This window comes from Accipiter gentilis, chromosome 17 (genome assembly GCF_929443795.1).
Source record: "Accipiter gentilis chromosome 17, bAccGen1.1, whole genome shotgun sequence".
Classification (NCBI taxonomy): domain Eukaryota; kingdom Metazoa; phylum Chordata; class Aves; order Accipitriformes; family Accipitridae; genus Astur; species Astur gentilis.
The window spans coordinates 30,030,044-30,053,381 of NC_064896.1; the positions used below are offsets into that span (position 1 = coordinate 30,030,044).

The 23,338-nt window shown below is 39.7% G+C and overlaps 2 protein-coding genes across 4 annotated transcripts in view; both read left to right on the forward strand.

Annotated features, from left to right (window-relative positions):
- The window catches only part of KNL1 (kinetochore scaffold 1), a 31,941-nt gene extending 28,005 nt beyond the window's left edge, over positions 1–3,936 (forward strand). For both annotated transcript variants that reach the window (XM_049820918.1, XM_049820919.1), the window contains 5 exons: positions 205–273; positions 421–530; positions 1,089–1,207; positions 2,564–2,686; positions 2,798–3,936. In XM_049820918.1, the coding sequence (XP_049676875.1) occupies positions 205–273; positions 421–530; positions 1,089–1,207; positions 2,564–2,686; positions 2,798–2,903 (527 nt within the window). In that variant the 3' untranslated portion in view covers positions 2,904–3,936. The remainder of the gene's footprint in view (positions 1–204; positions 274–420; positions 531–1,088; positions 1,208–2,563; positions 2,687–2,797) is intronic.
- A 5,416-nt stretch (positions 3,937–9,352) lies between these two features.
- On the forward strand, positions 9,353–21,694 carry RAD51 (RAD51 recombinase). 2 transcript variants are annotated; one of them, XM_049820085.1, is made up of 10 exons: positions 9,353–9,438; positions 10,590–10,702; positions 11,184–11,321; positions 12,497–12,614; positions 13,225–13,316; positions 14,220–14,314; positions 18,850–18,963; positions 19,804–19,933; positions 20,312–20,433; positions 20,743–21,694. In XM_049820085.1, the coding sequence occupies exons 2-10, from the start codon at positions 10,616–10,618 to the stop codon at positions 20,864–20,866; spliced, it is 1,020 nt and encodes a 339-aa protein (XP_049676042.1). In that variant the 5' UTR covers positions 9,353–9,438; positions 10,590–10,615; the 3' UTR covers positions 20,867–21,694. The 2 variants fall into 2 exon arrangements, with proteins under 2 accessions (XP_049676042.1, XP_049676043.1); XM_049820086.1 differs by lacking the exon at positions 9,353–9,438 and adding an exon at positions 9,699–10,000.
- Positions 21,695–23,338: the final 1,644 nt, after the last annotated feature.

Sequence of the window (23,338 nt, forward strand, 5' to 3'; positions counted from 1 at the left end):
GAAGATCTGCTAAAAGGAAATAGAAAACATACTACAGCAGGAGCATTAAGCTGAGAGAGGTGGCTTTGAATATGTTTATAAGTGCTTTCTATGAAAATTGAGAAAAGTATGTAATGAATGGCTGTTTCTGAAGAGGAAGAGCTGTAACTCCAGAGCTAAGGATGGAAATAACTACTGTTGGGGTGTTTTTCCTTTTCTTCTCAGATGGTGATGTTTTCAGTGAAGATCCTTCCAGACAGATAGTTAGCCTGAACTTTGAATCTCTCTTGGATGGTAAGATTTTTTCAAGTAGCTTGAAAGTAACTGCCTTGATAATCTGTTCTTGGGAAGACATCTATAAATTTGTGGTTTATCTGCTAATGCATTATTATAGGGCTTTTAAAAGATTTCTGGCAAGGTGTTTTTCCTCTTGTGTTACAGAGGAAAAAGCTCCACCCTCGTCACGTTTAGTCCAAAGACTCATCTTCCAGTTTATTGAAAGTCAGGGATGCTGGCAGGAAAAGTGTCCCACGCTGTACTACTTGCCCCAGGTAATGTTCCAGGAAAGCCTGTAAGACTCTGGAAAAACATTAAATCTTTTCTGTCACAGAGAATAGGGCTGATACTAAGAACAAAAGCATCTTAATGAAGGCTTCATCAATGCAAATCATAATCTGCTTCATGAATATTCCGAGGTCCCTGAGAAGTCCTAAAAGCTGTGGTTTCTTCCTTGTTTGCTGCATTAATGTCTGCCTGTCTTGGTGATTTCTTAAAATCCTTTTTTTTTCTGCTAGTAGAAATTAAAGAATCTAGCTGAATGCCATTCTGCTTCCTAAACAATTAATGGTTTAAATTGCCATGCTAAATTTGGTGTTCCTGCATGTCTGTGTACCCCTGTTGACAAAGCTGAAGGGAGAAACTTAGGGCAAGGAATGTATATTTGTTGTTATGCTTGTACAATTTCATTTTCACATCCAAACTGAAATAGCAGTTAAACTACTCTTTTTTCTTTTAATTTGTATCATTTCTAGGACAAACTGTGTTTTCAAGTGTCACAGAGTTTACCAGCCTGAGTACCAATGTGATTGCTTTTCTGATTGCCCACTTAGGTTCTTCATGATGTCTCTTTGGTGGTGAGTCGTTGCAAGATCTTAGGAGAGGAGATTGAATTTCTGGAGAGATGGGGTGGAAAATTTAATCTTCTGAAGACAGATATCAATGACACAAAGTGAGTAACTTCAGATGGAGTTTACAGCAGTCCTTCAGAGAGTATTTCTAGATAATCAGAAACAAAACACTGAAATATTTTCCATTTGGTTTTCTTGAAATTGAGATTTTATGCAACTATTTTTAACAACAATCTAATTTATTTTAATAGAATTGCACTGTAATATCCAAATGTATGGAAATTTAGCTGTTCTTGGATTCAGCCACTTCCTTATTATCATATAACCTCTCCTTCCTTGCTGCTTTCCTGTTTGACTTGACTCTCTCACTTAAAAATTTAGGCCAGAGTGTAGCAATGCAAAGGAAACAGCCATGAGTTTACCTGTAGCTTGGTGCTTTGTTTCTTTTAATCTTCTATTTGCTTCAGCCAAGCAGAAGCAGTTGTTGAAGGACAGATGGAGTTAAACTAAAGTTTATTTTCTTTAGTTTTCTAAACTAACGTTTATTTTCTTTAGTTTTCATTTTCTCATACTATTTCCCAATTTTGTAGCAAGTCCCAGTGGAACAAGATAAATACTACTTCACTTTATCCTTCTATTATTGATGTATACCCTTAAGTAAGAAGCACCCAGTTAACCTTGCTCTGCATGCCTTGATGCTGTTCCCATAGGTTATTCTAATTTTGTAGTACCCTTTGCAAGAGTGGTATTCTACTGCATGCCAAAAATCCCATAAAAGCTATATTTAGTTAAGTCAGCAAAACAGATGCAAGGGCAGCCTGTGCTCAGGAAGTTGCAAATTGTGGGAGATTTACCTGGAAAAGACCTGTATTATGCTTGTTCTAGTTTACACTATCCCAAAACATATTTGCTTCCTGGGTATTCTGTCCTTGGTGATGGTCTTACCCATATTCATAATAAAATTCAACTCTGGCCTTCCTGCACATTGTCACAGACAAAAGTACTGTGCTAGACAGAAATCTGGCCTGATTTAAATAGGGTTGGATTTGTGAAACAATCTTGGAATTATGAAATTGGAGGTAAATCAGTCCTACTTAAAACTTCAGAAAATTTGAGCTACCTAAGAATATTTTATGTTAACTAGAAGACATATTTTTTATTATTACTCTATATTCTCCCACAATTTTTGAAAGGTTCTGTAAATTATGTATTAACTTTTTCTGTGAGGAAAGTTGGGGTTTTGTATTCTAACTCAGTGTTAGAGTGCTGATAGTATTAGAGCGGAAAGGTTCTTTTAACCTTGTTTATGAACTTACTGTTAGCCTATGTTGGAACTCTTTAGAAGTTATTATTTGCATCAATTACAACATTTGTTTCCACTTCTGGAACCTAATTCAAAGGTGATAGCAGTAGATTTGAGTATTTTGTATTGAACTTTGTGTTTATTTCCCATACAGAGTGAAGCTTTTGTTCTCAGCTTCCACAGCTTTTGCAAAGTTTGAGTTGACCTTGTCTCTATCTTCCAACTACCCATCTGCTTCACTGCCTTTTACCATCCAAAAACAAATTGGGAATATTGGGTGAGTTGAACAGAAAGAACCACTCCATATGACTTAAGTTTCAAAGGTAGGGATGGGGAATTAAATGCTCTGTATTCTCTCAAACATGTGTGATAATTTTATCTTTCTTAGGGAGGAGGAGATTTCTGCTGTTCTCTCCAATGTACCAGTTGGTTACCACTACCTGCGGAGAATAGTCAGCTTGATTCATCAAAATTTGCTCCAGGTTCCCAGATGATTCACTAGATCCATGTGCAGGATGGAAGAAGCCAGACTGGATATTCTTTGATTTTGGTCTTGTAAGAATTCAAGCTCACCAGAATGGGAGTGCTGTTAGCTACTCGGCTCTCTAGTATTCTTGTCTAATAATTGGTTGATATCCAGAATGCTTGGTGTAGGCCACAAATTTTATAAAAGCAGAGGCCTCTAAAGAGGAGAAGGAGGAATTTCTTGTGTCTTTTATAAATCCAATCTGCCTTTTATCTTCTTTCAGTCACCAGTAGTCTTGGCCCCCTTCTATAATCTTTTCCAGTATGGATATTCTTCTGACATAGCATGTCAGTTTTGTTCTCAGTTGATTTACAGAGCTCTTGTATAAAACAATGATGAGTATTTTCTAAATTAACATGACTGGAATTTACTTTCACTATCATTACTTCACTACTGCGTAGCATTTTAACATACCATATCACGTTTGATTTTTATCAGTTTCCCAAAACACAGAAACTACAGTCCTGCCTGTGATTAACCAAATAACCTGTAATAATTAACCAGGTGGCCAAAGTCAGAAACACTTTTGTCTAAGTGAAGACTAAAGATCTCTGTGCTTGACCATGGACTTTGCGGTGCAACAGACTCAAAACCATCAGGTTCCCTCTGAGTGATCCTCTCCTGCTAGAAGTTTGTTCTGATATTCAGTGTCTTTGTCCAGGACAATCTGTCTCTTGTTCTGGTACATTGTCTGGTTTGTAATGCATTAGAATTTTAGTGAGGAGACAGAGACATTTAAATTTAGGAGGTGTCTCTAATATCGTTGGTGCAGTCTAGATTGCTTTTGTATATATTTTTTATATTATGTAAGTTGAGCTGTTGGAACTCATCTAACCCTGATTGAGTTTATCGTGTAGAAGTGCCTACCGTTTCTCAGCTGTCCATTCTGTAGGCAGATGCAAGTTTTGTATCTCTGTAAAATATGTTGAATTTAAAAATGTTTTCATGTGTTTAAGTGTTTATATATTTTTGTCTTTTTATAAATTTTCTTTCTGTTTGGAAGGTGGAAGTTCATTAAATGTTTGAATTATTGCTCTTCCTTCTTCAAGTTGTGATTATTGGCTGCTCTATTTAAACTTGTGACTGAAAATTTGCCTACTACTATTGAAATAACTTTGTTAGCTATTTGGGAGGACTTTTCTTACTATGAACTTGGTTTTGGGTTTTGTTGTGGGGTTTTTTTTTCCCTTGTGTTTCCTAGTGTTAACTTTCTATGGCCTAGCTTTGGCAGAAGAAATTTTTTATTTTTTTTTTTTAATGTTAGGTAAATAGTGCCTAAGTTGGAAGTGACTTGGGTATTATACCTGGCATTACTTTTACATTTCCTGCAGTCATTATATCGGCGTTATTAACCAGTAGAGGGTGCTGCAGCAATACTTCATGAGCATTATCCAGCTCAGGCTTTTTGGTTTGTCTGGTTTAGTTTTCATTCAGCATATTTCCAAGCTGAAGAGTCTGATAACTATGAAGACTGAAGTGAGCTTTTGGTAGAGTTTATTATATTGCTCTGGATATTGAATCAAAGTAGCACATGAAACAAAGCAAAACAAAGCCACACATTTGCAGTAGAAAAAGGGGATTAGGCAGAAATTAAGCAGTCCCTTTTTCATATTTAATTTATATTTGTACTTGACACTCTTATTTAAACTCCTCCCAGGGAATTAGGACTTAAAGATCATAACATCTGTCATCTATAGGACTTGATGCATTACTGTTAAAATCTTCACAGAGAGAATACATTTGCAAAAACTATATTATTTTGCAAGTCAAATTTTGATGAGAATGCCATTACTAAAGCTTTTCACACACAGTGCTTATTGTAACCCTTGCTCAATCATAAAGCTGGATATATAATATTAGAGAACTCTTATTTCCTTCAACAATCCACTGTGATTCATGGAGTAAAGCTCAGATTAGATCTCAAGTTATGGCTGTACCACTTTTAAGGATGGGGGAAAAGGTAAGGGAGAAGAAATTATATCTGTTTCGAGAATTAATTTACTTTTCTAGGGAAAAAAAAATGTCTATAGATGATGATTCTTATTCCATATTTGGTAATATAATACTAGCTGTGAAAGAATGAGCACTATCATGTTTTCATATTAATACAGTTGGAATGTTGTTTTGACTGTGGCTTTCTTTAATGATTAATTCATGGATATCAGTAATAGCACACATTGTTTTATTGCATTTAATTTAAAGCACTTGTTGTAAATTTGGAGATCATCCATGAGCACTTATGCCCCAGCATAAGTGTGAATTCCAAGAGAATGTCAACCACATCCAAGTTCTAGTATGTTACAGGAAAGGAATCTTTTATGGTCCTTCAATATTGCTAACTTAAGACTGACATCTTTCTGTATATATAAATGCAAAAGCCTCTTGTGACCTCTGTTTTGTTGTCTTAAATGCATAGTAAATTCTTCAGCTCATTGGCAAAAGGTTAAATAATGAGGATGCAAATTATTGTGCATTATTAGTAATACACTGCTTTCATGTTCCAAACCTTAGTTTTTATGGGAAACATTCCAAAACCTGGACAGAAGATAGAAACACTAGTGGAGAACATATCCATTTAAACATATGGCAATGCTTTGAGGAATGTCCAAAAGTAAAATGAGCAATTGATCACATTTGCAATTTAGAGTGAGACGAAAGGACAGCCTAGCACTGAAGCGAGTGTTTGGCTAGCTCAGGAACTGACGTAAAATTCTGGTATTGAATCAACTTGCTGTACCTCTCTGTCTCCTAGTCGGGGCATCTACCATTTGCAAACCAGGTTCTTTAAAGGGCATTATTGCTTCACATTGTTGAAACAGCTCAATGTTTCTAAACCTGAACTCTGCAAAATGCCTAGTAATTTCTCTCCTTGCAGTGCTAGCGCTACTTCAGTTGCAGCAATGGAAGTTACTAACACTAACGTTTGATATCCCAGTGTTTCCAAGAAATATGGAGGAAAAAGACTTCTTAGTGGAAAATTATTTCTAAATAGGATATTTATAGAAGATATGCCACTCTGAAGATGTAGCAGGTAAATTCAAATTAACTATTAGATATGGAAGATTTAATTATATTTAATAGCTTAGACTTGTACACAAGCTCATCTGCTTTAATTCTAGTATCTTTTGTTTGTGAAGTTTTAAAAAATACAGTGATTGGATTTAAGTCAGTAGAGGGACCATGAAAAGTATTTCCTCGGGTATGAGATTCTGAAGTGTTCCATGTATTTCAGTTTATACTGTGCACTTGAGTACCTGAATATACTTAGAGTTCTATAGAGACTGGTAAAATTTCCTTTTGATATTCTTTTAGTGAAAGTTGGCTCTGCTGTCCTGTTAAGTCACTTGAAGTTCTCTTCAGGTTGATATGGGATCTTAGAATTAAAAAAGCGGTCTTCTGCCATCAGCTGTAAACTGCTCTTAACATTGCCTGACCTTGTAATGCAAGTCATTACAGGATTTCAGTTATGAATGCCAATAGCATGCTGTTCTGTCAGCTTCTGCTGCTGGGTTAACAAAGGTCAGTCATGAGCATCACATACACAATATTCCAGTGGCATGTTCACATCTTGAGCTGGCCTTGCTTGTTTTATAAGGAGAAAATTAGGATTATTTTCTGAATGCTTCCTCTTTCTAAGAATTTTTCCTCATTCCCTGCTGTATGGTCCGTGACTGCAACTAATGGTCCATTTTTCTCTGAACTTGAAAACTAGTTTTGGGAAAAGAGATTTCTGTAAAGAGGCTCATGCCTTTCACACTGCTTGTTCTGAAAACACCCAGCGTGGCTTTGTGGTGATAAAATGTACAGTGCAAATAGAGCTTACATTCACAACTCTATAATCTAAATATCTGTGTGTTTTGAGTGTTTATTGACATGTGTTGTCATGTTAGACACATATGCCCTGTCGCTTAAGGCCAGGCAACCTATTTTGATTTGTGTGGTAGCTGTTATGGGTAAGATGGTTTCTGCCTGCATGCAAGTATTGATGTTGGAGCACATCTAAGAGCTGCAGTCCTCTGCTGCTGGACTCATTCATTGCTGCAAGCTTCTCTTCAGCTGTGTCCTAAGTCTGATTACCCTTCTACCCTCCAGGATGGCTTATGGAGCTTGTCAGTGGATTCTCATAGAATTACTTTTCATCCTCATACAACCCGCAAATATCAAATCTCGGTTCCAGCCCACATGATCATGTAAACATGGATCCACAGAAGAGTGGGAGATGGAACTGCAGAACTTGCTGCTCAGCAGCTGCGATGATCTCCTTTGATTTGGAAACACTTGTTTATCGCAGGCTGATACCACCTACGCTAACCTGAAAAGCTCTGGATTTATCAGCCACGCTGTTACAATATTAAGGGGGTGAGTAAAAACAACCTTTCCCAGTAGAAACAAACACCTTTCGCTTACCTACCCGCCTACAACAGGGAGACTTCCCAACTTCACAGATTTGTATCTTCTTACAGGTGGGCAGAAGATCGCTGCTGTATACAATAATCAATAATCTTCAATGATCTGATAAAAGTCCTGAGCCAAGGAAGGCTTTTCTAATCATTTTCTTCAGTGATGGGGCAGCACTGCATCAGAGCCTGCTGCGTGTCCTTGACCATAACAGAGAATTCACCGTAACAGAGAAGCTACTGCTAAGTCAGTTGACCTCCTCTCAAAAATCCTGTGCTCGTTTAATACTTGAGCTCTAAGGAGCAACAGGAAAGCCAAACAGTTTACACCCTTGGACCCTGTGGGGTAGTGAGCTCTCAAGTAATGACATATTTTGTGCAATTACAGGGTCAGGCACTCGAGGACAGGCAGGAAACAGGCTCTTGTCATCTGTGAAAAATTCATGTCCAGATCTCCATCTCTTTTCACTTGGTCTTGCCCATGTGATGGAGGACAATTAATATAATTATGTGCACTATGGTGTGCATTGCCATATACCCTCCAGGGTTCAAATGGACAAGAGGCCTTCACCTTAATTTTCTTTTCTAACGAGTCAGGCTACAGCGCGCATGAGGTATGACGGTATGTACAAAGTGAACCTCAGGTGTGTATCCTTTCCTCCTATTTCTGTGCTGTTAGATTCCCATTTGAGTTGTTAATAGGCCTTTTTAAAGCTGGCTGTGTAAATATTCTCATGTATTTAATGCTAGGCTGATACCTCTTTAAAACCTCATGTCCTTTAGCTCCTGATAGCTTGCCAGCACTAAAATGGGTTTAATAAACATTTTAATGAAAAGCATAAAAACTCTGCAGATATTTCTAAGGTGCCTGGCCCGCAGCTGTTTTGATTATGACACTTTTGTCTAGTGTCAGAATAGTTTCTTGTCAGGGTCCATGATAACATGACACTGCTATGTTTTGCCCTAATAAACTGGTACTTATTTGGTACTAATAAACAAAGCTGGGGGCAGGAGGAACTCCTTGTCAATCTGAAGAAATGAAAAGCATTGGTGCAGTGCAGATTTTCCTATTTAGCATTACCTTTGCTTGTCATGCAGAAGTCCATCTCGCCCAGTATTTTACTTCGAGGGTGACCAGCGCGGAAAGGCTGGAAGAAACTTTTCTTCCATGCAGAAAGGTGTCCCTAGGCTCCCCCCGCTGCCGGCTCCCACTCCTCAGCTGACTCATCAGTGAAATCGCTACACATAAAATGCTTCCACTATTTTAACAGCTGCTTTTGTATAGGGGAAGAGCTTTCACCGCTCAAACGGGATTTATTTTTATGGAAACGGAGGGGAAATAATGCAGACACGGCTTCTTACCCACGAAAGCAGGGCAAGAGAGCAAAACATCCTTCTTCCAGCGGCCTTCCTGCAGCTGATCGCCGTTCTTCCCCAGCTGTCCCCCCCAATTCATCTTTAAAAGCTAATGGAAAACTTTGCTTGTTTGCACTGAGGAGGCTTCCATCCTTGCCCAGCAAGGCTTCGAGGCAAACGGCTTTCCCCGAATTCATTAGATTGAGACTTAATTTGGACAAATACCCCGAGGGAAGGGGCTTCCACCCTGGGCCTCCGACCTCTGCTCCGGACGGGTCTTCATCTCCAGCCTTTTCCCTCTCGGGTACTGGCATAAGCTACAGCACAGCGGGAGAGAGGGGCTTATCGCTCGGAGCGCCCTCCGGCCTGCAGAACGGATTCAGCTTAAGGAGCAGAGCCACAGCTTATTTTTAAAAAAAAAAAAAATTTTAAAAAAAAAAAAAGAGAGAGAGACAGCCCTGCCGAAGCCGGGGCCGTATGCTTGACCTTTACGAGCCGATCTTCATCCCCGCCCCGACGCCCCTCGCCGCGGTCTCGTTTCACGCAGGTCGTCGCTGCACCGCGCACACGCGCGCTCCCGTGCGGGCAGAAGGGGAGCGGCCCCTTTAAGGCTCCGGCGGGGAGGGGCGGGGCTTTGCGCGCGCGCCGTCACGTGACGCGGTGGCGGGCTCTTCCGAACCGCCGGCGGCGGCGGGCGCTGTCTGCGAGCGGAACGGCTGGGAGCTGGGCCGGGCCCGGGCCCGCCGCGGGGTGAGCGACCCGGGGCCCGGCCGGCCCCCCTCCTCCGCCTCCCCTCGCCTTCTCCGGTTCTCTCCGGCGGGGGGGGGGGTGGGGAGCGGGCGGGTAAACAGCGGCCTGCGCCCCGGTGACCGGTTGGGCCTGGCGAGCGGCCTCGGGCGGCCTGAGGGACGGGGAGGGGCGTCACCTGGGGCAGACTTGTGAGGGAAAATTAGAAGAAATGATAAAATTAGGCAGGGTGGGAGTAGCCGGTGGAGGAAAACCAAGGGAATTCTAAAGCGTGGTGCGTGGAGAAGTCGATAAGGGCTGGGGTGAGCGGTGGGCGGCGGCTTGGAGCCTGCGTGCTTGCTGCGGGTTTCGGCTGCCTGCCCGGGGCTGTTTGGCTCCGGCGGGGGAGACTGGGCTAAGCAGGCTTGCTCCGATAGCGTCGTTGCCGCTAGTGTGCCTGCTTGGGGCTCTCCTTGGCTCCGCATGGCCGGTTGGTCTCCGGGAGGTGCTGCTAGTGATTTCGGTATCTGGCTCCCACCGAGCCCCAAGCCGAAGTCACCTGAGGAGGGTTACTTCCAAAGAGTGGGTAAATTTCCTTATTTCCTTCAGTTCCCCTTGACTCTTCGTGCCTCCCGTCGTGCTCCTCTGCTTAGCACTCGGGAAGGTGGTGCAGGTGCATTGCAGTGCTAGCGGTGGGGGAATCTAAAGACCCCTTGAGACTTCTGCAAGGTACGAGCAGCGTTTGTGGGTGTCCCGAGGGCCGTCTCTTAGGCACAGCCAAGCTAGAACGTCAAGTGCCAGCTTCACGTAATACATCTCCAAACGTCACCAAGATACTGCTAACAGTAGTGATGAGATACTGCTAGTAGCAAACTTGTTTTGTTGTATTATGTTCCTAAATACTGTGGAGCTCTCTATTAAGCTTCTTATTATTCCCTACCAGGTAACACAAGAGTTGTTTGAGGGGGTTTTTTTGTTTAATGTTTAATACTATATAAGAAAGCACACAAAAGGTATTTCTTACGGCACTTGCTTACCACAAGCTAAGAGAAGTGGGAGGGGAGAAAACCATCACATACTACTTTGGATGATCTGTTAATATATTTTGAAACATTTTGCACGTGTATCTTGTTTGAATGGTGTATGTTACATCACAGTATTTGGTTTTCTTCTAGTGGGGCTGTCCTGAATACTTGGTGCAATGGCCATGCAGGTGCAGTTCGAAGCAAATGCAGATACATCAGCAGAGGAAGAGAGCTTTGGGCCGCAGCTCATATCTAGGTTAGAGGTAGGTAAGGAGTTAGGTCTAAGGTAACTTTTCAAGAAATCTGCTAGTCTTTTTCCTTAAACACAACTTGTATCTGAAAATTGTGTTGCTAAATTCTTACTTGCGTTTTGTCAAAAAACAAAAACAAAACAAAAAACCCAACACATTCAATCATGTTTTATGTTATGTTGCCTTGCTGCATACCCTTTCCTAACATGCATTGGTTACCTCCAGCATCTATTAAACCAAACAGAGAATGTTATCTTCGGCCTGTTGTATGCTGTCTATATAGTTAATAGCTTATGCAAACATTACACTGCTAAAAGGATTTTAATTTTTGCGGTTCTTTGTGTGTAAGTGAATAGGGAGGTAACATTCAGTATGCTGACTTGTAATAACAGACTTTGATCTAAATCTGCTGAAGACAGTTGAAGGTATTCAGTAGAAATTAGATTAAGGTACTTGTGTCTTAGTGTGCCCTTTTTCCTCCCCTCCCTTTCAGCAATGTGGTATAAATGCAAATGATGTGAAGAAATTAGAAGAAGCTGGATTTCACACAGTTGAGGCAGTTGCTTATGCACCAAAGAAGGAGCTACTAAATATTAAAGGCATCAGTGAAGCCAAAGCTGACAAAATCTTGGTAAGGATGTTATGGAAAAGCTTTAACCCAAGATATTCAAGAAGTTTTATTTCTACTGGCTTAAAGTGTTCTGGTGACTTTGGAAGGTCTCCATTAATGATATGCCAAGAAGGGCAGTAAAGATGATTAAAGGGATGAGGTAACTTTTGATGAGAAGAGACAAAAACCACTAGGATCAGCTTCAAGAAATGAAGAGGGAGGGACTATTAGAAAATTGTGTCTATAAAAATCTATAAAAATTGTGTAAAGTATGGAGAGTATGCCTGAGTGACTATTATTTCTAGCTCCATATTTCTCATGATAAGAAGGCTTATGATAAACCTAAAGCAAAGAAAGTAGTTTTTCATACAGGTTGTAATTAAGTTATGAAAGTCCTTGTCCCAAGACACGGTGGACATCTGTAGCAGAAATTGGTTTAAAAAGGGGCTAAGTGGAATGTTTGTGGGGTAACGTTCAGATCAAGAAGCTCGCTAACTGAACCCAGAGGAAATATTAGATGGAAGGTCAGTCCCTTATTCTCTGCCTTGTTAAACTCTTTCCCTAAGCATCCGCTGTTGGCAGTTGTCAAGGCAGAGGATACTGCATTATAACGACTGGACTGACCCAGTACAGTGGTTCTTCTGTTATGTTGTTCTTAAGCATGCTAATTTTGTACCTTGGGTAGATATTCACCATGAGACCTGGGGTTTACTTCTGGGGACTGAGAGTGAAGCCTGAGTTGTAATCTCACAGCATCTTCTAGTTCAGAATGTGGAGTTTCTGCCAAACTAGTTCTCATTTATCGAAATCTGACCTAGCACAATGTTTAACTCCAATACTTTTCTTACTTTGCATATTTATCCACTATTAGCAAGACAGCATTCCTAATAGGGTGCATGACTATCCTAAGTATTTCAAGTTTCACAGGGACAAAAACTGAACTAAAAGGGTGGGGGACGAGGGGGGGAAGATTTCCATAAAATACACAAAATGGGTGTTGAAGCTTTTTCTTTGAGCAGAAGTTCAGCTCTTTTTCAGAGGTTCCAACTAATATATGGTCCATAAAATAGAATGTATGCATCAAATTATATAGGTGCTTCTCCATTTCACAAAATATAAAATTACAGTATTAATTACTAGAGGTGTAAATGAATGGGATGAACTTTCCTTGCACTGCTTAGTTTGGTTTTTTTTAGGCTGAAGCAGCTAAACTGGTTCCAATGGGTTTCACCACAGCAACAGAATTCCACCAGCGAAGGTCAGAGATCATCCAGATCACCACTGGGTCCAAAGAACTTGACAAACTTCTTCAAGGTAATAATTTTATTTCTCTTTATTGGTTAGCCTTAGTTACCAGCTTCTTACCCACCCCCACCCCCCACCCCACCCCCCAAACATGATCTTTGTACAAAACCACATAAGACACACAAGTTCTGGTTGAAGGAAAAAATCTCCTCAGGTACTGCTCTCTTTTATCACAATTGATTTTCTTTTAAAATCTGCAGAAATTGTTTTAAAACCTTTTTGTCATGATGCAATACCCAAAGCTGTTCATTTTGGATGTTTCTAGTTTATCCCAGTCTATGATCTATTTCAAGAAAACAAAATCAGGTATATCTTCTCTCCATTCCTACTTGTAATCAAAAAATCAAATCAAGTCCTTTCAGCTCTTCAGCATCTTTAGAAATACACTTACTTAAACTTCTTATCTGCAACGTGAACAAACTTCAGCATGAAAACCAGTTTTTCCAATTAGGGTTTTGAAACTTTTAACCAAAGTAAGTGTTTAACTTTGTCTCTGTAAATGTAATACTTCATATGTGGTCTTTGATTGAAGTATGTGACCTTTTTTAAATTATTATTATTATTATTGTTGTTGTTGTTATTGTTATGATCATCATTATTATTATTATTTTCCCTTCAGGAGGAATAGAAACAGGGTCCATAACAGAGTTATTTGGGGAATTTCGTACTGGAAAAACACAATTGTGTCATACCCTGGCAGTAACCTGTCAAGTGAGTAGTCCACTTTATTAAAATCAAGTATTCGGACAACACAGCCTTTAGATATTTGCTAATTTGTGCACTTTTCTCTACCAATACAAATGTGATACATGTAAACAGCTGCAAAGAATGTGAGTATTTGCAGCACCCTTGGTTGTACTCGTACCTTTCTAGGATCTTTTGTACCATTCTTAATCTGCCTGCTAGGGTTACTTTAGCAGCAATTAAATTTGTGATGGTTTTTGCCTGTGTTTAACATGTTCTGTAGCTGCTTTTTTTTCCTCTCTCCTCTGTATTCTGACAACAAAATTTAACACATTAGCCTTGTAGTGTAATTTTAGGTCTTAAATGCAGAGAAGCATTTGATTTCTCTTCAGGTGCTCTAGACTGCAGAGAACCTTTCTTATCACCAAGAGTGTTGAAAAAGAAGAAACTGTGCTGGGTTCAATGAGTTTCTTTGACTAGCTGCCCTTTTTTTTTTTTTTTTTTTTCCCCTAACTAATCCTAAGCTTTCTTCACTTTTGTAAAAGCCTTCAGCTGGCTCCTGTGATCCAACAGTGGATCAGTTTGGAATAACCTTTTTTCTAATCTTAGTTTAAACAAATAATAGTGTTTATTACTTTATAGAGGTTGCTATTTCATAAAATATTAGAGGCTTTGGGCTTAATTTGATCACTTAGTTAACACCATTATGCAACTAAAGTTACCAGCTCAAAGTGCAGCACCTGTCCTTTTATGCAGATATTGGAGAAGGGAACCAGGAATCTTTCTTCTCACTTCTCCCAGACAAATGTGCCTTTAATCATAATAGCTTGGTATGTTATTTATTGTATGATATCATTTGAGGGTGTAAGGCAGTAACTGGATTATTTGTTGATACTTTATTTCATGTTCATTCATTTGCTTTTCCTTTAGCTTCCCATTGACCGAGGTGGTGGTGAAGGAAAAGCTATGTATATTGATACAGAAGGGACCTTCCGTCCAGAACGTCTTCTTGCTGTGGCTGAAAGGTCTGTACTTAGGGCTAGAAGTAAACTAGCATTAGTTGAAGAAAGGAATACATTTACTCATGGGACAACTTAGTTAATAAGGATCACTGTGTAAATCAGCCTGTCTCCTTAAATTCACGGGGCTGTTGCAGTAAGACCTTTCCCTAAAAAAACCCAACCAAACAAAAACCTTTCTGTATTCTAGTTGTCTGCCTACTTACATGCATGTCAGACCACTTCATTAGCTGTATTTTATAAACAAATTTTCTAGTTTTACTTGGATATGACAGCAGCTAACCTCATTGTCCCCTGGAATATGATGTCTTCACTTCCTACTAGTGTCTCTGTCAAATTCAGTTTTACTGTTGGTGAAATACATTCAAAGATTTTTTCTTAAATTCTGCCAATAGCATTACCTTGAAACAAAGAATCTTTTGCAAAAAGGTTATTGGTACACCAGCTGGTTAATTTTTGTTAGGAAATATGAGAGCAACCCACTGTCTGGTTGAAAAGCTGTTTTCTCATCTCCTGCCTCTATCTCAGAATTCTGATGTGTCTTTTATACTAACTGGAAAGTAAAAGTTAATTACCCAAATAAAAATACTGCTGTCTACACAGAGATTCTGGTTAGACTTAAAAGCCTGAAGTACTGGTTTTGTACATTAGAAAAAGGAGCTACTTCTGGTCTTGCGATTTCTTTAGACTTTCTCAAAATTAAAACTGCTTCTGTGGGGTTTAATTCTCTGTGATTGTTGTTTCAATTAATTATTAAGATATTTTTATGCAGTTTCAGTGAACTTGGATTGAAGTATTTAGTTATCTTGCAGTGCTTATCAATTGCTGAAATTGTGTCAGCTTGAACAGAAAAGTAGCCCAATGCTTTGGGAAGGGCTGTGAAGCATGTCATAACTGACAGAAGCAGGAGAGGAATTTTAAGGATGCAGAATGTAATAATTCAGATTGGAATTTAGGCCTAAACTTCAGCTTAACAATTTCAGTTAGATGGTAGTTTTAAAAAATATTTCCACCTAGATACTGATTAGAATGTTCATGTCAGTAAGCTGTGCACTTTCTTTGGGAAGTAATAAGGTGTTTCTAAGCTGCAAGCCAAAATCATGCAGCAAGGCTGGGCTGATTTGAATACAGAGGCTCAGATGTTCTGCAAAGGTAAAATCAATTGGCCTGTTTTCTACTACACTTTTGCTAGTCTGATTTAGGTTCATAGTTTTTCAGGCTGTGTATGTGGGGGTTTTTTAATAGTATTTTAAAAACTTTTGTACAAATATCCTAGCTTAAAAAGCAACTGTCGTTTTTTGGTTTTTTTTCTTACCATGCATTTAGAGAAGCAAGACTTAATTGCCAAGTGACTTCAAGCAGCCTTCGAGTATTCTTCAAGGCCTGGCCTATCATTATAGATGTTTTCTCTAAAGTTTCTTTGTTTTTACCCTTCATCATTCCTCAGTGTATTTATTTCTTTTTTTTGCCAAGACTCCATGTGACCTCTTAGGCAAAGCTGCCTTCCTTATGCCATAGGCTGATTTCACAGTATGTCTGCTTTGTAATATCATGCTGCATAGTTAACAGTCTCTATGGGGCAGAAACTTAAGTTTTAATTCGGTTTAATGAGGCTTGATTCTGTGCCACTGCAGGCGGTCCTGCCATTCCTTTTGCCCCACAGTGTTGGCACGAGTGGCTGTTAGGCTGTAGGCTGAAGCAGAGCAGTTGCTAATGTGGTTCAAAGCAGGGCAGCATAAATTGCTGGTGCTGGAGCAAAGGAGGGGGCAAGAATGAGCAGCTGGAAGCAGAGAGAATGAAATGGTAGGACTGCTGCTTCTTAATAGCACCACAGATTTATGAGGTAAGGCCAGTGTTTATGGGCCTTTCCATGACAGTAGGTAGAAAAATCAAGTAAGATTTAATACCGAACCAATATGACATGCTAGCCCACAAGAGATGCTTCATTTTCTTTATAGAGGGAGATGATCTAATTGTCCTACCATCCTAAATGAATGAAGTAAGGTCAAGTTATTAAAAAATAGTAAGCTGAAGGTTTGCATCAATACTGGATTTGGATGGTTTGTTACTGAAAGCCAAAAAAAAAAATCTTTGGAAGACATTTTGCACAGGTCTTGGAGGTTAATTTGACAGATGTTCACTTTGGAAACATCTGGTATTACTATTCCTCTCCCCTCTTTCTGCTGCTGCTCTCTCCCCACAGCTATTGTGTAATTGTTTCCCTGCAGGAAGTAGTTTCCCTCACTTTTTTGCTACTGGAAGGGAATCCTAATCATCTGGGGACAGTACCAACCAAATCCTGTTAACTGTCATTGAAGACAATTTGATCTAACACTGCTGGCTTTTCTTGGAGCGAGTAGAGGATGACTCCTATATTCCCTGTCACCAGTGGATATTTGGCAACATTGCCCTTTTGGACACTGATGAGAAAGTGAAATGATGTTTGCAGCAGTCATAGGTGCATCCATAAGAGGGTATCTGTTCGTGGCTGTATACACAGAGTACTTCTTCCAGTCAGTTCCATCCCATCAGCCCTCAGTCTTTTTCTTCATCTCAGCTAAGATGGAGGCTAACCATCTTTCAGCTAATTTCTTTCTGTGCTGATTTGCCAAATATTTGACTAGCACCCTTGACTTTAATCTTGAATATATAATATTTCAGTGTGGTCTTGCTTCAAAATGCTAGTCAGGATTGGCTCTTACTCACTTTCAAACATAAGGTGCCAGTTGCCTAGTAAGGTTGGGTTATTGGATTTGTTAATAGCTATCGTGCAGGTAACAAATTTAATTGGTAACTGTGATTCTAAAAGTATACTGTTCAAAGCTATGCTTAGCCTAGAAGTTGAATTAGGGAGGGAGATGTTAGGTGTCCAGCTGTGAAAAGCAGAATACTGAAGTCATAAAGATACTTACCTTAATTTACGTTCTTAGGTTGATGTATTTTGGTGTGACTTGGATCTTTCATACTGTTCACTGATGAAAGTCAAATTCAGCCATATTAGTGTCATTAGAGTGTAAAATTGTATTGTTAGAAGTTGTGGTCCTTCGCCAGAGAGCCCTCTTTGACCTGGCTCTTCAGGCAGAATCTAAAAAATAGTTCTGTGACAACAGAAAAGTTTTGCATCCTTCTCTCAGGACATCTTACCAACTGAACGTGCGCTTATGTCCATTGATGCGTGCTTCTGCATTCAGTGTACCACTGATGTACGCACTCCATTTAATTTGCTTTACGTAGACATTTTAAGTATACCGCTCCAAAGTGCCTGTACACTCATGCATGCAGAATGGGGAACAAATGGGAGGAGTTAAACATCTGTGTGCAGTTTCAGGCCTAAAAACTCATTATGATGGCAGAGAAGCGGTGACCATGAGGTGGTGAAGTTCACGATCTTGAGACAGGTGCAAGGCATTAAGTGGGATCGCAATAGTAGACTTCAGGAGAGTGGACTTTTACCTCTTCAGGGATCTGCTTGGAAGAATCCCATGGGACACGCTCTTTGAATGAAGAGGGATGTAGGAGGGCTGGCTGATTGTCAAGGATCAACTCCTCCAAGTTGAAGAACAGTCCATCCTGTTGAACAGGCAATCAAGCAAAGGCAGTTAGGGGCTGATACAGATGAACAAGGAGGTCCTGTTAAATGTAAAAAGGAGGCATACAGGAGGTGGAAGCAGGGACAGGGGACCTGGGAGGAATATAGAGGCACTGTCCAAGCATGCAGAAATGGGGTTGGGAAGGCCAAGTCTGACTGGAGTTGAATGTGGTGAGGTATGCAAAATGTAGCAAGCAAGGGTTCTAGTGTTCAGTGTGGCCAAACATTCGAACAGGTTGGCCAGAGAGGTGGTGGAGACTCCATCCTTGAAGATGTTCAAAACCTGACTGGACGTGGTCCTGAGCAATCTGCTGCAGTTGATCCTGCTTTGAGCAGGGAGGGGAATGATCCACAGAGATCACTTTCAACTTGAAAGAGGTTGTAATTCTGTGAAATATGCTGTAGTGTGAAATGAAAAATGAGAACAAATTATGTGTGTTCTCTCATTGGAAAAAATATTACTACATTTCAGATCCAAGGAGGATAACCAACTGGTTTGCCAAATTCTAAGGGATTTCTCAAAGTGCCATAAAAACAATTTAAATGCAAGATATTGATTTTAACTATTGTTATTGTAGTAAACCACTGACAGAGGTATTGCAGGTGGGAGGCTGTTTATCACTGCTTTTTATTACCAATATACTGCTTTCAGAATATTCTGTTCCAGAATGGTAGCTTTCCTTGCCTGTTGTTTTATTTTGAGGAAAATGTCTGGTGTTCTACTTTACTATTGTTCCTAGACAGGAAAATACTCTTTAAAAATGGTTTCCAATCATTCTATTCTCTTTTCATCCCCAAGTTGTGTTGCATTTTTTTTCTGTCTGTTTTTATCTCTAAGAATCTCCCAGGAATGTGAATTTTTATTCTCATCTTTAGGTAAACCTGCTAGATAACGCCTATTGATGAAGTTGTCACTTAAAGGTTATTTTTCTTTTTTAACGGATTTCTCCAGATATGGCTTGTCTGGCAGTGATGTCCTAGATAATGTGGCATACGCTCGAGGTTTTAACACAGATCATCAGACCCAGCTGCTGTATCAGGCATCTGCTATGATGGCTGAATCACGGTAATAAGACTGATTTAGTTGGAATGATTTTTGTGCTGACACATAATCATATTATAAAGCTACCTGTAGATGATGAACAACTGCAAAAGAAGTATAGATTACATAATTGTGAAACGTCAAAGTAATTGTTTACTTCAACAATTGTTAACTTCAATTGTTAACTTTTTTGCAGTATACTTGCTTTCTTCAGTGCTTGGCTCCATTAGATCAGGTTTTGTTACTCTCACATTGGATTATGCTTTGGCATATCCAGATAATAAGCTTGATGTATCAGCAATCAGTTAATACATCTTGCTGTTGAAATGTTGGGTGACAGTGACTGACTTGAGCTGTGACAACTGATGTTACTTTACAAAGAACAAGTGCCAGCCTGAGGAACAATTTTAAAGATCAGTTTATAATTGTTTTCAGAAACAGAGTGTTGATGTAGAGCCTGCCAAGCACTGAAACTGCGCAGACAGCTTTAGCTTGAAACTTAAGACTTATAGGCCCCTTTAGAGGGAAGGAGGTGGTGGTACGATGTGTATAGGAACCTGTCCACAGAATATTTGTGGTGTCGAAAGGTTAAATTCTGGGCTAGTTTGTAAGAGTACAGTAAATCTAAGTTTTTAATCATGCAGCCACTTTCTTTGGGTTTACTGGGTTTTATCATATATTTAGTAATCTGAACATTACAGATCAAGTCAGTGTTGTTAAAAATAATAATTCTGCTAACTGACAGGTTGAGAGGAGCTTACATCCACATCTGTATGCAGCCTTAGAATTTGCTGGTGCTGTCAAGCACCCATGGAGGCATTATTCGTGCCTGGAAATGTTGATGAGAACCTTGTACTTCTCCAGATACGCGCTGCTGATAGTGGACAGTGCCACAGCCCTTTATCGGACAGATTACTCGGGAAGAGGTGAGCTGTCAGCTAGACAGATGCATCTGGCCAGATTTCTGCGTATGCTTCTTCGACTTGCAGATGAGGTAAACCGTGAACTTTGCTTTAGTCTCTAAAGGACTGGTGATCAGCTTGCTTTCTCTTGTAAAGCTTAGCTGTGTTGTACAAATGGCTTTCTGCCTGCTCAGTGTCTGCTTCCATTTTGTTTTGGGATGCATGATAAAGTGGCTATGGACAGCAGGGAGGGCAGCAGAAGTGCATGCATGTCTCTCTTCTTTATTTTTCTCTTCTCTTTTTTTTTCCCTGCTTTTCTCTTCTCTTTTTTTTTCCCTGCTTTTCTCTTCTCTTTTTTTTTCCCTGCTTTTCTCTTCTCTTTTTTTTTTTTTCCCTGCTTTTCTCTTCTCTTCCTTTGTTCACATTGTGGAAAATAAATTGATTTTGATTTATTGCTTTTCTCCTTACAGTTTGGTGTGGCAGTTGTGATCACTAACCAAGTGGTAGCACAAGTAGATGGAGCAGCCATGTTTGCTGCAGATCCCAAAAAACCTATAGGAGGAAATATCATAGCACATGCTTCCACCACAAGGTGAGAGAATAGATTATCATGCCATTAGATTAGTTCTGGAAGATTTTGTGAAACTAGCTAAGTACCTTTAAATTTTGGGTTTCTACATAGTCTGTCAATGGCAAGTCCAGCCTGCTTCTCACAAATGAGTGCCATTCTGAGCACTCATTAATCTGCAGTAAAATCAACACAACACTTTCAGAAGTTCTTATAGCTCTACAGTGTTCTGTACTCATGTACTAACATAATGTTTTAGTGATTATGATAATGATTTACTAAAAGTAGGCTACATGCCCTTACCTGTTGTTTTTTTTTTCTTCTCCCTATTAGACTGTATCTGCGAAAAGGCCGAGGTGAAACCAGAATATGTAAAATTTATGACTCTCCTTGCCTTCCTGAGGCTGAAGCAATGTTTGCTATTAATGCTGATGGAGTGGGAGATGCTAAAGACTGAAGGCTCCATTTCATTTCCCATGTAATCCAAGACTAGGTGTCCATAAAACGCTCCTTTCTTTGTGGCACCTTACAGATGCTTTCCCAACACAGCTGCTGTTCAAATGCTGGCAGAGCAATCTGTTGTATTTCAGCATAGAAGTCCATCAGGTGAACACACTTTGAGACACATCTGGAGGTGTTGCTTGGAAGAGATCTCCCATTCTGGGCTTTAGTCACATGTTAGATTAACATGGTTTCTTGAGAACATTTTCAGAGGACCATAGCCTTTGTATTTTCCTCGTGTCTGTTGCTCCAGCTGGATTCTACCAGTGGACATAGCACAGTAAAATCTAAGAGTATGTGGCCTTAGTTCATAACTTGGGTTCACTGTTGGGTTTGTCAAATAAGAACAGTGGTGACTTAAATACTTAATGGTTTGCTTTAATTATAAAATAAAGCAGAATGGTATTCCACAACAAGAATTTGAGGATATTGCTAGGATTGATGATGATCACCGTTCATATTCTTTGTTAACTTTGTTTTGGATGGTGCAACATGCTAGGTTTTGGGAACTGTTAATTTACATTTCAATTACATTTTTTGTATTTCATTAATTCTCTGTGGAAATCTGCTTTTAATAAAAAGGACCATGAATACATTGATGACGTTACAGGTTTCTGGGCTTCAGCCAGGTGTTAATTCAGACTGAGGCTTTTTTTAACTGCAGGTAGTAAGAAGATGCATAAACCTTCAATGAATCTCAGTCTGGATTTATTTTTTTTCCTCCTAGTGGTAACAAAATGCATCAACTCCTTGATTTGAGATGTGCAGTGCAACTGTGCTCTAAGTGCCCTGTAGATGTCTTTTAAGAATTTTTGAGTTAAAAAGGTTCTTTTATGTTATGCAATATTTTTATATAAGCTATGCTATTGTGAACTACTCTAAACTTGATTAAAGAGAATAATATCATATGGTGGCTGGCAGCAAAAAGTATTTTCCTTGTTCTTTTTCTCTGGCACAATTTTTCTGGGACAAATAATGAAGAATACATACAGTGGGATCCAACTGTCTCTTATAGGCTAGCAGGGATAGGCTACATTTATTCAGGTACATAAATACTTGTGCTATATTGACTACTAAATCTCATGAGATGGAAAGTTGTCTGCTGTCTCATAGCTGAATGCCTTTGTTCTTAAATTCTGCGTAGCCATGGAGCGTCTGCTGTTTCTATTCGGAAAATGTGCACAAAAGGCCATTGCTGTCACCATTGTCTGCAACTGAGTTTCAAGAATCAAAACTCATAAAAATGTTAACTAGGGGATTAAATTGGGGTTGAACTCGTCAGTAAGGAACTGAGATGTTCAGTCTTTGTAGTGGCACAGGTTCAGCACGCACTGGTTACTCAGACTTGCCCTACATGTAGGTGAAGATGGTACAACATACTGTCTATGACTGCTGTTGTCTGACATGATCCTGTTATTGCCTAAAGTATTCTCGATGTTAATGATGTTGGCTGAAACCTGACGTGGCTGGGGTCTGTAATAGGCTGATACTTCTGGGAGGGAGGGTGGGGAAATCTGGCAAAGACTTTCAGCTGTCTTCAGGAGTGAGACTAGAGTAAAAGGCAATGTTATGCCCTGCCAGAAAAGTCCAGATGTCTGAGAAGTTCTAACCTTTCTGGTCTTGAGAGTCTAGACCTGAAGTTTGGTAGAAGGTTGTCTCTGAAATGAAATGTCTCATGCTGCCCCTGCAGAAAGTTGCTTACAGGTAACCAAGTGGGTTTTGGTTTTTAAGCCCCACTTTGTAAACATGTACGTATTGTGTAGTATCATTTAGGTATAAATGACACGTTATGGGATGATGGAATGGTTTGTTTTATTGCTTTTGGCTACAGTAAAAGTCAAAGTCATGTTTCTTTTCTGCTCTGTTGCTTCTCTTCAGTGTCCTTTGTGGAGAAGGAGTTTTGCAACACCTGTATTGTAGTCCTCTGCTGTTTTGCATCTCTTTGTATGTTAGTGCTGTGTAATTCAATTTAATAGAACCGGTTTTTTTTCTCCTTTTCAAAGTCTGCTTAGGTGTTTGAACAACTGAAATTATATCTGAAGTCTTCTCTCTTCATGTAATGCTCAGCGTGGAAACCTGTTTTTCTAATAGCCTGCAGTACTTCTCTTTGCTAGCTGAAAGGTTTGTGACTTTGGGAGAGCAAAGGTGAAGAATCTAGGAAATATTTGTTCCTCTAAGCTGTTATATGGCTTAGGCTGAACTTGGAGGTGGTTTTGGTTTGTTTCTTTTAAACACAAGAACCTTTTTCGAAAGATCTTTCTCAAGCCATTTATGACATCCCTGTAGCAGCTGCACAGGCAAGTATTTCCATAGAAGGTTTAAGTTGCTTACAACACAATGCTATGAAACACTAATTAAATGAGCTTATTGTCAATGTTACTTCAACCTCAAGGAGGCATAATTAATATTCCTTTAGTAAACATTTTTC

Coding starts and splice junctions, on each gene's coding strand:
- RAD51 (XM_049820085.1), top strand. CDS start 10,616: ATGGCCATGCAGGTGCAGTTCGAAGCAAATGCAGATACATCAGCAGAG. Junction 12,615..13,224: donor ACTTGACAAACTTCTTCAAG/GTAATAATTTTA, acceptor TTTTCCCTTCAG/GAGGAATAGAAACAGGGTCC. Junction 19,934..20,311: donor TTCTTCGACTTGCAGATGAG/GTAAACCGTGAA, acceptor TTCTCCTTACAG/TTTGGTGTGGCAGTTGTGAT.